The sequence below is a fragment of the Ochotona princeps genome, chromosome 8, assembly GCF_030435755.1.
Source record: "Ochotona princeps isolate mOchPri1 chromosome 8, mOchPri1.hap1, whole genome shotgun sequence".
NCBI lineage: Eukaryota > Metazoa > Chordata > Mammalia > Lagomorpha > Ochotonidae > Ochotona > Ochotona princeps.
This window is the reverse complement of record NC_080839.1, coordinates 40481742-40494286: the sequence shown is the minus strand read 5'-3', so window position 1 is coordinate 40494286 and position 12545 is coordinate 40481742. Positions and strand designations below refer to the sequence as shown.

The 12545-nt window shown below is 53.3% G+C and overlaps 1 protein-coding gene across 1 annotated transcript in view; it reads left to right on the top strand.

The window, feature by feature from the left end:
- The first annotated feature begins 9112 nt into the window (after positions 1–9112).
- Positions 9113–12545, top strand: part of SPRED2 (sprouty related EVH1 domain containing 2) — a 121585-nt gene continuing 118152 nt past the window's right edge. Inside the window, exon 1 of the mRNA XM_004580089.2 lies at positions 9113–10061. Within this exon, the coding sequence (XP_004580146.1) occupies positions 10036–10061 (26 nt within the window). The 5' untranslated portion in view covers positions 9113–10035. The remainder of the gene's footprint in view (positions 10062–12545) is intronic.

Genomic DNA, 12545 nt, shown 5'->3' with positions numbered 1-12545 from the left:
AATGTAGTGTCACTGAGACAAAAAGGCTGGCCATAGTGCCCTGTCATGCACTTGTACAGTATGACAGAGCGTCTACCACAAGCCATAGCTTACAGAAATTCATCAAGGAAAGACAAAGAGCAGAGGGTTCAGTGGCTTTGAACCCCACATCCCAAATCGAGTGTCAGAGTTCTGGCTGCTCTGCTTCTGAGCCAGCTTCTTGCTAAAGCGTCCTGCAGGCAACCAGTGATTGTGCAAGTTCTTAGGATCCTGCCACTCATGTGGGAGAAACAGATGAAGTTCTGGGATCAGTGTGGTTCCTGCCAAGTGAGTTTGCAGTCTAGAAGGGAAGGGATAGAGATACAAAGATTAACTGTTACTAAAGAGATGTGATGTAGTGTGAGGACACAGAAAGGAAGGGGTGCACTGTGGGAGGAGCACCTAGCCCAGAGGGGGGACGAGTTTAGAGAAGTGACACCTGGCCAAAGCCCAAGGAAGGATTTTGGGTTTCCTTTCCTGGTTATGTGAGGAACTGCCAGGCCTACAGGACACCTCAGCCCGCGCTGCTCTGACTTCTTTTGCTGTTCCTTTTATGCGTCTGAGATGTGGCAGGAGGACCACAGGCGAATGGCTGCAGCAAACACCGGGTTCCTATTACAGGACTTTCCAGTGTCTGCATGACCACCCTGTCCCCTCCACAGCCACCCGTGCCTTCATCACCACCACCTCAACACCACCTTCAACACAGTCAGTCTCATCGTCACCACCGAAAATCCATACAACTGAGCCTAACAAATCTCAAAACTGTGTGTGAAATCTGTTCATGTAACGAACCAATGAACGCATAATTATTTGCTTTTCCCAATTATTCCATCTACAACAACCTTAAATAGTTGCATTTCCCTAGTGTTTTCAAAATATGCTTTGGTTTAAAAACATTTTAATTGCTCGGATCTCTTCAGAAGCATACCTATTTTAAGAAGTAAAGCATACCAGCGGCAGAATTTTTATGCTACGAGGGAAGGGCAGACCTAAGAAGTTCATAAGGCCTCTCTTCTTTTTCCATCAGATTAATTGGGAGGAGTTTTATGGCAAGCACAAATCTATACATTAAGCAGTTTGGGATGGCTTACCATAAATCAATGGCTATAAAGGCAGAAGTTAATTCCATCAAGTTTATATAAATATTTTATATATATATATAATAATTAACAATAGGCACTAAGGGCACGTCCAGCATGATTGCAACAAAGGCATCTTGGTTGTACAATTTGGACTTTGAGTTCCTGAGTGATTGTTCCGGATGTGACCCTGACTATCTGTGTGGTCTTCATTGAGTCACTTTGCTTATATATATATATTTTTTTTTTTTCAAAATTGGTGTCACTTCTCTAATATCTTTCAAAAATATATATATATATATTTGAAAGGCAGAGTTACAGAGGGAGAGAGAGATACCAAAATAGAGATCTGGCATGTTCTGGTTCACTGTCCAAATAGCCCTGATGGCCGGAGTTAAGCTGATCCAAAGTCTGAAGCCAGGAGTTGCTTCTGGGTCTCCCAAGTGGATGCACAGGTCCAAGCACCTGGGTCGATCTCCTCTGCTTTCCCAGGCCATTCTATCAGTAAGCTGGACTGAAAATGGAATAATGGGACTTGAATTGGTGTGTGTATGGGATGTTGCACCATAGGTTATACCCACCCCACAGTGCCGACCCGAATTTTGCCATTTTAAGCAACTACATTTTGTGATGGCTTGTTACACAGCAAAAGATAATTGCACAAAGACTGCCTTTTTGTGTTTTGTCTTCCTCTCCTTTTCACCTACTCTGAAAATCTTGGGTATGACAGTTGCCACAAACACAGGAGCTTCAACTTTCTTCTATTCAAAAAGTTCCGATTTCCTGATGTAGTAAAGTTTCCTCTCCGTCTGCATTCCTCCCAGATGAAAGGCAATCAAAATGAGGTAAGTTGGGCCTAGCACAATGGCCCAATTTGCTAATCTTCCTCCTGTAAGCTCTAGGATACCATAGAGGGACCAGTTCATGTCTTGGCTGCCCCACTTCCCATCCAGATCCCTGCTTATGGCCTGGGAAAGCAGTGGAGGACAGCTCAAAGTCTGAGACTTGTACGCATGTGAGAGACCCAGAAGTTACTGGCTTCAGATTGACTTAGCTCCACCCACTGAGGGCATTTGGGTATTAAATCAGCAGATAAAAGATTTTTCTCTATGGCTGTCCATTTCTCTGTGAATCTGTCTTTCTAACAAAAGTGAATAAATCTTAAGGGGAAAAAAGTGCATACTTAAAAAAATAACTTGCTGATTAAAGTTGAAAATTGTTACTAAGGGACTGGTGCTGTGGTGAAACAAGACAGAAAAAAATAGGGCATGTTAGTATGAGCAAAGCAGAGATGTAGGTGCAGGTGGTGATGGTGGTGGGATTCTGAGGCTAAAAGAAAAGCTAGTAGAACTCATCAAGTTTTGGAAGATATGTGTTTGATTGAATCAGGATGCTTATGAAATTTCCTGGCAATGGCTCCTAATCTCTCTCTGTTAAATTGCAAATAAGCAAATACACATACTCTAAAAAGTTCCCCTTATGTTCTTTTCTCCTCCATCCTTTTCACTACATGGTATCCTCAGGAACTCTCTACAACTCTGGGTTTTGCACTCCTCTATCCTGGTCTGTGTGCATCCCCCAGTCCCTCACCTAGTTGGTGGGCCAAGGCCTGAGTGGGAGCAACTGTCTATTCTGTCTCTTCAACGTAAGTGATCCAAGTTGTCCTCCTCTTGCTCTCCACCTACTGCCCTAATCACGTTAAAGGCACCAGGAAGTGCCCAATTTCCCAAGTCAGAAACTTGGATGTTATCCCAGACCTCTCCATTAGTCCTCAGATCTAATAAATCATAGCGCCAAGTCATTCTAGTCCATTTACATCTTTGGAATTGGTTATTTGTCTGATGGCTACTGCTACTGAGCTTTGTCTCACTGTTATTCCTGTCAGGGAAGAAGAAAATGTCTTCCTGATGCTTTCGCCTCCTGTAAACCATCTTCCATGCCTGGAATAAGCTCTTACAAGCGTGTAAAATCTGAGTGTTCAGTGACTAAGGCAGGTCCTTGGCATAGGGGTATGGACTCTTCTATCCTATATCAGAGTTCCTGGTTTCCATTCCCTGTTCCAGCTTCCTGCTAAGTAAGACACAGCCTGGCAGGTAGCAGTGATGGCACATATACATGGGTCCCTCCCACTCACATGGCCCAATGGGGCTGACTAGCTATTGTGGACATGCGTGTTAGGGAAAATAGGAAGAGGAGGGAGAGAGAAATGCTTGGTCATGGTAACTTGACCATGATTTTATTCAGATTTTTCTAATTGGTCACTTGAATATCTAGTTCCCAAAGTACTTTTAGGTCAGGGTCAAGAGCAACAGAGCCTAAGCTGGATTGAGTGCTAGTTATTGGTTTAGAAGCTTCACTGTTTCCTACCACTAAGTTGGGACTTGGCCCACTCTCATCTGCTCTGCCTGGCCTGTGTGGCCGTTACACAGGCTTGGGGAAGGAGAATGGGAATGGGTGGCTTTCCTCCCAAGAAACCCAGTCTCCTCATATAAACTGCTTCATCCAGTGTCCACTCTACTTACCTGGTACCTCCGGGGAGGGGGCTTGGGAGGGTCACAAGACATTCTTTTATTCCAAATCTGGGGCTGGCATTTTTGGCTCAGCAAGTTAAGCTGCCACTTGCAATGGCCAGCAATCCCATGTGAGACTTGGTTCTTACTGTTCCTATTTCCCATTCAGCTCCCTGCTACACCTGGGAAAGCAGCACAGATGGCCTGAGGAGTTAGGCTCCTGTCACCCAGGGGAGAGATCCCATGCTCTTGTCTGTAGTCTGGCTCAGCCCATTTAGGGAGTAAGCCAGCCAGCAGAGAGATCTCTCTGTCTCTCCCTTCCATATAAATAAATAAGTTTTTAGAAATTCAAATGCCTTGAAGAGTCAGAACCCTAATAGGATAGCCATCACTCAGTGACAATCAAGTCTCACCAAGAAGAAATTGGCACTGATAGTTGCTAGGTATTTATTTTCACGAGGAATCAGTCCAAAGCCCTGAATTTGATGTGAACTGTTCTGATTTAAAAAAAATAATAACCTATTTATTTCAAAGGTAGTGTGACAGGAGAGAGAGAGAGAGAGAGAGAGAGAGAGAGAGAGAGAGAGAGATTGCATCCACTAGTTCACTCCCCAAATGAAGCTGGGCCAGGTGAAAGCCAGGAGCTAGGAACTCCATCTTGGTCTCCGATGTGGGTAGCAGGGTCCCCAGTTCTTGGAGCATCAGCTACCACTTCACAGGCACACTAACAAGGTCTATTAGAAGTGCAGTGTAGTTTAAACTTAAACCAGACAGTCCCATGAGGAATGCAACTATCCCAAGCAGTCACTTACCAAGATGTACTACAACAGCCCTAACCCATTTTCTGATTTTCAAATGTTAGATTAAGAAAAATAAAGAGAGGGTGAAAGCAAGCAAGCAAGCAAGCAAGCTTGTGGGGGGGATTCTCTCCCTTAGGGCCTTAGAGACCAACGGGGTTCTCTAGTCTCCCTTTGTTATTGGGCATCTCCACCACTTGTCAGCCCTCAAGGTGGAGCCCAAACCGCCTGGCCCCGGGCAGCCTCCCTTTCCTTTTGTTGTCCTTCGGCGTTCATAACCTGCAGTCCCACGTGACTGCGCCCCCAGAGGGCAGGGACGTGGATTCCTTCACTTCAGGATCCCTCCCCACCCCACCCCACCCCGCTTCAAAAAGCACCTGGCACTTCAATCACCGAGAGGAGAGGAAAGGGTGTTCGATCCGATAGTGACCTGGGCGCCTTTCCCGACGGCAGGAATTTGTTTAAAATGAAAAATGCAAAGGACTTCTGCATACTTGATTTTTACATTGACCGCGTATTTGTGAAATACACTTGGAAACAGTAATTTTTTTTTTAACGGATTCTGCTTTGGGAGCTGCTGAGGCTTGTAGGAAGAATGGCAGCACTCAGAAGTGGCTCTGGTGACGGCTGGCGCTGGCTTTTCTGTCGGTCCTCAAGGGCCCGCCGTAGCCCCTCTGAATGAAACAGCTCTCTGCCCTAGGATAGTGGCCCCAGCCGGCCGGGGAGCGAGCTGACAGTCGAAAGACACTTTGCATAATCCATTCTGAAATCCACAGAGGTTGCACGGTTGTAAACTGAAACTGCAAAGGCAAACCCACATTTTCGAAAAGCAAGTTTCCTGGCCCAGTCACTGGTTTCCCGCTGTCTGCGCCTCCCCATCGCGCGCGCACCCAACGTCCGGTAGCCGCTTCATTCATAACACTTAGCCTCGGGGACGGAGAGGCGGGCGTCCGGGCCTCACGTCGACGCGATTTAAAACCCATGGCCTGGCAGCGGAAAAGAGGGCGGCCCGGAGAATGAAGTGTTGCACTGTAACGGTAGGATCGAGCGTGGCAGCGGCCCATCCATCGGCTATTTATACCAATGCCGATTATGCAACCCGTCTGCAGCCATTCATGCCGGGAGCTAGGGCCGGGGGCAGCTTTCCCAGGCGCCCGGGCAGTGTCTAAGTTTGCAGCCTGAGCTTGGTTACGAGAGCGTTTTGGGCTTTCCGTTCCAGTCCGGCGGTGCTGCGGGGGAAGACAGCCAGGCTCAAAGTCACTCGGCACAACGACGGCTTATTTAAACATCCGCGTGCAGGCTCCAGGGCGCCCAAGGCGCGGCCCGGCGGCGCCCAGAGCCAGGCCCGCGACAGACCGGAAGGAACTGATAAACCTAGCGCTAATGACACCCTCCTCCTCCTCATTCCTCCTCCTCCTCCTCCCTCGCGCGTCGGAAGTGTCCCGGGAGCGCCGTCATTGAGAAACAGCGAAGGGGCAGAGTGGGGGTGAGGCGAGGACAGGCCTCGACGCAGCTGCGCGCGCCTGGCGGGGAGGGTGCAGGACAGCCCCGGCTCCTCTCCAAGTCACCTCCTCCCCGCCCCTGGGGGTGGGGGACGCGAGGCTGACTTATCAGATCCCACCCCTGGGGACGTGCACCCCTGGGGCCCCGGACCGGAGGACGCGAGCGAGAGGGCGGGTTTGCAGAGGAGGCTAAAATGACGGTTTCTCCCGGCGCCCCAGCGGGGCTGGAGGGGGCTGGGGCCGCGGCCGGCTTCCGAGTGAAACTGGACCTGCGGGTCTACTGAGCATGCCCGTCCGGAGCCGCCGAGGGTCGCTCCGGCTCCGCGCTCCGGGCTTTCCGGGCGGCTGGAGGGAAGGGCGCGGGAGGGGTGCCGCCGCCCGGGATTCCGCTCCGTGAGGCCGGTAGGAAGGGGTGAGGGGAGGTAAAGGGGGTCCCGCTTAGAGCTCCGCTAGCTTTGCGTGAAGTTGTGAGCGGTTCGATACTACATTTGAAGCGTGAACATCTCGCTCTGAGTGTTCAGGGCTGCCTGCCTTCTGTCTGGCTGGTTGTGGGCAGACACCGGGGGAGACCTCTCTTTCAGCAGGTATTAATTTAAAGCCCTAAATCCATGCTATCCTCTGTTGCGGGAACAATCCAGTAGACTCATGATGCCCTGATCCTTGGATCAATATGCATGTCATAATATTTGCCCAGTGTCCTTAGTTTCTAGTTTCCAGGAGTCAGACCTCGCAGGGGAGGACCCTAAAGTCACCTGCTGCTAGCGTTTCCATCAAAAGGCCCTTTTGGGGTGGCAGAAAAGAACCAGAAGGCTTTATTTAGAGGAATACGAAGGCCAGGGAGCCCAAGGGGAGCCTTTGCTAATCTCACTAGCTAGAGACAGGAAAGAGTTGCCAGGAATCTGATCTTTGCGGCGTGCCCAGTGCAGTGTCCTCACTGCAGAGTCCATTTAACCTTCCCAGTAATCCTATGCTGTGGGTATTATTGTGACAGCACAGACAATGGGTGCATCACTCAGTATCTAAGACCACATCCAGGATGGCGAGGCAGGAGTCTGGCACCAGGAGACCTGGCAGGGACTTGGTGACTCCTGGAGCTTTCAGTGTCTTCCATTGTTCCGCTGGCTGCCTGGTCTTTGGACTGAAGCTGCCAGCCATTCCCTGCAGAGAACTGGCTGAGAGGTGACAGAGTGGCAATAATCTCACCTGCCTGCACACCTCACTTGCCACATTGCAGGGTGAAGCCCCAGAGATGCCCTTTGGGCAGCTAATTTTGACGAGTGCCTGTGTTCCTGCAAGTTTAGGAAAGACCGAATGACATTTTTTTTTTTTTTTCCAGGAAGGGGAAACCACAGTAGACATTTAGAGGACAATGAAATCTTGGCTTTGTTTAGCACCTTCTCTCAGACTTACTAGCCTCCAAAATGCAGAAAGACAAAGTCAGCCTTCTTGTCCCTGTTTTATAAAGAAACTGAAGGACTGTTAAAAGCCTCTGTTGGGGTCTTAGAGCGGATCCCAAAGCCATGTGTCCCATGCCACCGTGCTCCTCTGGGCCCCAGCTTTCCAGCACTCTGCATCGAAGGTGGTGAGCCCTCACCCAGGTCCACCAAGAACACAGCTGTGCTGAGCCTGGGACAGAGACCAACCCACTCATGGCTTTCCCTGGGGTCTTAGGGTGAAACCATCTTTTGAATATGCATGATTCTCCACATGCAGATACCAGTTGTACACGCGCGAATGCACTAAGGACAGCATAATGAGGTATGTTTGGGGCAGAGCCCAAGTTTAATCATGAAATTTGGGCCCAGCATGGTAGCCTAGTGGCTAACATCTTCATCTTGAACACGCCAGGATCCCATTTGGGCGCTGCTTCGTGTCTCAGCAACCTTGCTTCCCATACAGCTCCATGCTTGTGGTCTGGGAAAGCAGTTGAGGACGGCCCAAAGCCCTGGGACCCTGCACCCACATGGAAGACCTGGAAGAAGCTCCTGGTTTCTGGATTCGGATCGGCTCGGCACTGGCAGTTGGCCACTTGCAGAGTGAATCATCGGACGGAAGATCCTTCACTCTATATTTGACTTTCCAATAAAAATAAATAAGAAATTCATTTACCTTTCATATATAGCCTGTACATATGAATATAGTCTAAAGATAATCTTCCAGAATATTTTAAACAGTTTAGTGCATACAAGTTTCAAAGCATGGCATTTCCCACTTGTGCTATCCTGTCCTTGTTGAAAAAAATTTCAGATTTAGGAGGATTTGATTTCCTACATCATATTTGAGGCAAAGATTTAATATTCTCTTAATTTGCTCAGTGTTACTTATTTAATCAAAATCACTGTGGGTTTTCCCATAGCACATTCAGGAGAACGGAGAAATATACTGTTTGGAGAACAGGAAGTGGTGGAGACATCCCTTGCTCCCTGACAGGACTCCACAAGGACGTGCCTGAGGGCTGTTTATTTTGTGGGATCCAGTGCAAAGTGCAAATGCAGAGCCCCTTGCTCAAAAATGAGAAATCATTTCAGGACTGCAATAGGAGAGTCCAAAACCTAGCGCGGCTCACCTTGCAACTGCAGTTTGTATGCCTAGGACGCCAGCCCCGCCCATTGCCCTGACTGGGCTGCCTGGGGATAAAATCTGCAGCCGGCCTCAGCCGCTGAGACCTGTAAGACAATTGTGCAGGCGGTGTGGGGACTGGAAACGGGAGGAAACTCGTGAGGGGCATCCCATCTACCTGTGTCAAAGCCCACAGGGCAGCAACCTCTGGCCCCAAAACTACACAGCCTTCTGGAGGCCCAAGAGCCATAATCGTCTACCAACTAGAGAAGGGTGACGGAGAATTTTAGTATTTATCGCCTTTTGCCGCGAAATGTTGCTGGGCGTCTTGCGTCTTGGGTTCACTTTTTAAAGCATTTTCTGCGTACGAAAAAATTCACTATTTGTGAAACGCCCGTTCCTCTACCGAGACAAAAAAGATCACAAGGTTCACGTGAAACCGAACAGCCTCTGCCATTCAGAACCTTGGTAAAGGCGAACCCCGCCCCTCCCCTCCGTTTCTGGTTGGCTGGGTGCGGAGGCCAGGCGCTGCCACCTGCGCCGCCCGGCCCGTGGCACCCAGGGCCGGGGACCGTCGTTCCTTCGTCAGCCCGGGTGTCCTCTCCCTGCAACTCCGCACCATCTCCCTCCCGCCCTCTAGTTTTAATCCTGGCGTTGGGAAGGAGGGAAAGAGACAAAACGGGAGCCAGATGTGAGCGAGTCACCCCCAACCCCCGCGCCCGCCTCCTCCCTCCTCGCGGGCTTTCTAAAACCCGGAGCCCTTGCCCGGCGAGGATTCGGAGCCAGACGGTCGGCCGAGCAAACTCCGCTGCTCCGGGAATGCAGGCCAGGAGGGAGGGGGAAGGAAGCCGGGCATGCTCAGTAGGCGGGACAAAGTTTTTTTTTTCTCCTCCTTTTTTTTTTTTTTTTTTCTCGTTCGCAAGTAGGAAGCTTTTTGCACTCCACCACCTCTGGCCGCTGGGAAGACGTCATCGCTTCCGCCCTACTTCCTCCTCCTGTTGGCGGCTGTGAGAATCCAATATGGAGTAAATCGGTGGAGTGGAGAGATGGGGCTCGGAAGGGGCGCCCTGCACCGCCTCCCAGGCGCACCTCCCCCGGCCGCCGACCGCTCCCCGGAACCGTGATTGGTCCGCCCCCCACCCCCGGGGGCGACCCCGGACCCAGCCCCCACCGGCGGCCGGCCCGCTCCTCCTCCTCCTCCTCCTCCTCCTCTCAGCAAGTCCCTGCCGCTCCGAGGCGCGCTTGTTTTTCTCCAGCTCTCCCCGCCGCCGTCCCCTGCCCCAATCTCGCCCCGCCGCCCCTCGCGCGCCCAGCAGCCCCCGCCCGCCTCGCCCGCCGCCGCTGCCTCCTCTTGCAGCTTGCCTCGGCGCTGCTGCCCCGCACCTTACCCCGCGCCCCGGCTGCCCTGCTTCCCCTCCTGCTTGCGGCGCCCCCTTCGTCTACAGCCGCTGGCCCCCCACCTTCAATCAGGCCATCTCTGGAGATGTGAAGAAGGGGGGTGAGCGGACAGGAAGATGAAGGGAGCAAAGCTGCCCGCTGCGGGACAGGCGTCTAGGTGAACAGGAAAATGACCGAAGAAACACACCCGGACGAGTAAGTTTGGCCGCGGGGTGGGACGCGGGTTGCCCCGCAGGGGCGGCGTGGGGACCGGGGTTCAGGACGCGGGCGGGGACGCTGTTGGGTGAACTTGGCAAGTGGGGTGCAGCGACTGGTTCATCTGTCGGGGTCGGGACGCGAGATTTTCTACAGAAGTGAGGAGGGGGCAAGAATCGCCGCGGGCTGGCAGAGGCACGCCTGGGGTCGGCGGGCTGGTGGCCGCCGTGGGGGCCAAGGGCGAGCGGGTGACCTCGGGGCGGTCCCCGCTCCCTCTCACCACCCATCCTACCCCGAGATCCTAGCGGCGGGAGCGGAAAACTGACACCCCTATTCGGGCTTCCCGGGGTCGGTGGTCTATTGCGAGGTGACTTTGTGACTCGGGCTCAGCGGTCCCCTCCGGAGCCCAGCGCGGCCCAGGCTCCGCCATTTCGTTTTCTTGAATCGCTCTCATTTGCATACCACATTTTCATTCATAAAAACACGGTGGAGGGAGGCGAAACCGGGTGCTGGCGGCGCGGGGGTCTGGCGCGCCGGGGTCCCGCGCGGGCCGGAGCCGCCCGTGGCCCCCCGCGCGTTACGAGTGTGAGGGAGAGCAAGTGTGTGTGTGTGTGTGTGTGTTTGTGCGCGCGCGCGCGCGCGCTTGTGGGCCGGCACACGCACCCCGTGGATGGGGCAGCCGGAGGGGGGGCGGGTCCGCGGCGGGGGCGGGCGGGAGCGTGCGGGGCAGCGCGCCGCGCGCGGATGGCGGGAGGAGTGGATGTGAGTGTGTGCGCGCTCCCGTGCGCGCGTGCCCGGGCCTGTGCGCGGCCCGCGGGCCCATGTGAAACAATGCTCCGGGGCGCTCCGCCCGAGGGGGCTCCAGGGCCGCCCGGCCGGCCCGCGCGGGACCCGTGCCTGTCGGCGTCCTCCGGCCAAGGTGCAGCTCCCTCCGGCCTCGGCGGGGCGCGGGCTGGCAGGGCCTTTACACCCTCTCCTCAGGCGGTTTCCAGTCAGCGGGTGCCACCTCGGCGGGCCCCTGGCCCGGGAGCGTCTGCGCTTTGGCCCGGGGTCTGAGCGGTCGCGGCTGCAGCCGCTGCTCTGTAGCTGTACCCGCCACCAGCCGCTTTTTTTTTTTTGTGAATAAGACACTCTCCTTTATTGTCACATGATATCCCTCCTCCCCTGTACATTCATAAATCCGGAGCCTGCCTCGGCTCCTTTCATTCAGTGCTGCCATTAGCCAAGGTAGCAGCGGCGGCCGGCTAGGGCGCACTGAGGCGTCGCCAGCCGCGAGCACGAGCCTCGTAGGGAAGCTCCGCTCCGGTCCAGCTCAGGGGGGAGTGGGAGCAATTACACCCCCCCCCCCACTGTCCCCTCTCTGCCTGCAAGCCTGGCCACTCAACAATGCAGGGAGAGGGAATGACTCAGGGCTGGGCAACAGGGGGCTTGAAGGTCTTTTCAAGCAGGTGACAATGCTGTGCCACTCTACAAAAATCTACTCACCTTTCCCTTCTCCCCCTCGCAAGTACGCCTTGTTCCTTTGGGCAGGACTAGGGTTGGTGTTCCGAGAGAGGGAGTTTCCTTCCTGTGGGTCCCCAGGGAGCTATACTTTAGCAGTAACCGTGATCTTCAGGCCCAGTTCCTGCAGTGTCCGCTGGTCTCTGTGTTTTAGATATTGTTCATAGACTGCATCGTGAAATGGCAAAGTGTGTGTGTGTGGGGGGTGCGGTGGGGGTGCTGGGCTCCTAGTGCTGGCTCATGGAGGGGAAGGGCTATGCTGCCTGGAGGCAGGTATTGATAGGCCCTCATGCGTCCTTGCACACAGCAGCAGCAGCAGTGGCCGTGAGGGACAGCTGCCCTGCTCTGACCCCAGGGATTCTTGGTTTGACCATTCTACTTCCCAATCGTTGGCTCCGTCCCTGGGACACACAGGCCTAGTCTGGCCGGATTCACGACAGCTTCTTCACCTCTCCTGCCACCCCATCTGCTTGCCAAAGCCAGCGTTGTAGGAAAGGAGGACCAGACTCAGAGCAAGTGGGGTGTAGAGCCAGCCCGTGTCTCCTGCCTGTCAGAAAGCCAGCTGATGGATGCCCGGGTGGACAGGTTCTGCTTTCATTCAGAGAATCGGAAAGCCTTGGGCCAGGAGGCAGGGCAGGTGGGGAGAGGGGCTACCTTTGCTGGGATTTGGCCTTGGTGTGGAAAGCCTGAGGAGAAAGCAGCCCCAGGGCCATAGACTGCTTTCACTGAGACCTTCCCTTACATTGTTCAGTGTTCTTATGTAATGGCTCATCTGAAAAAGCCCTTTTCAGTGTTACTGCCAGGAAGAAGGTTTTCTCTGGAGTTACACAGCTTGCTGTGATTGCCTTTTGTTGTTGTTGGTTTTCTTTTACTGCCACAGCGGAAGCTCGGAGCTTAATAGTCTTGCTTGGTTATGGAAGCTATACTAGCCTAGATTTTCCCCTCACGTTTGTTTACCCTTCCTCTGTGGATTGTGGTCTTCTG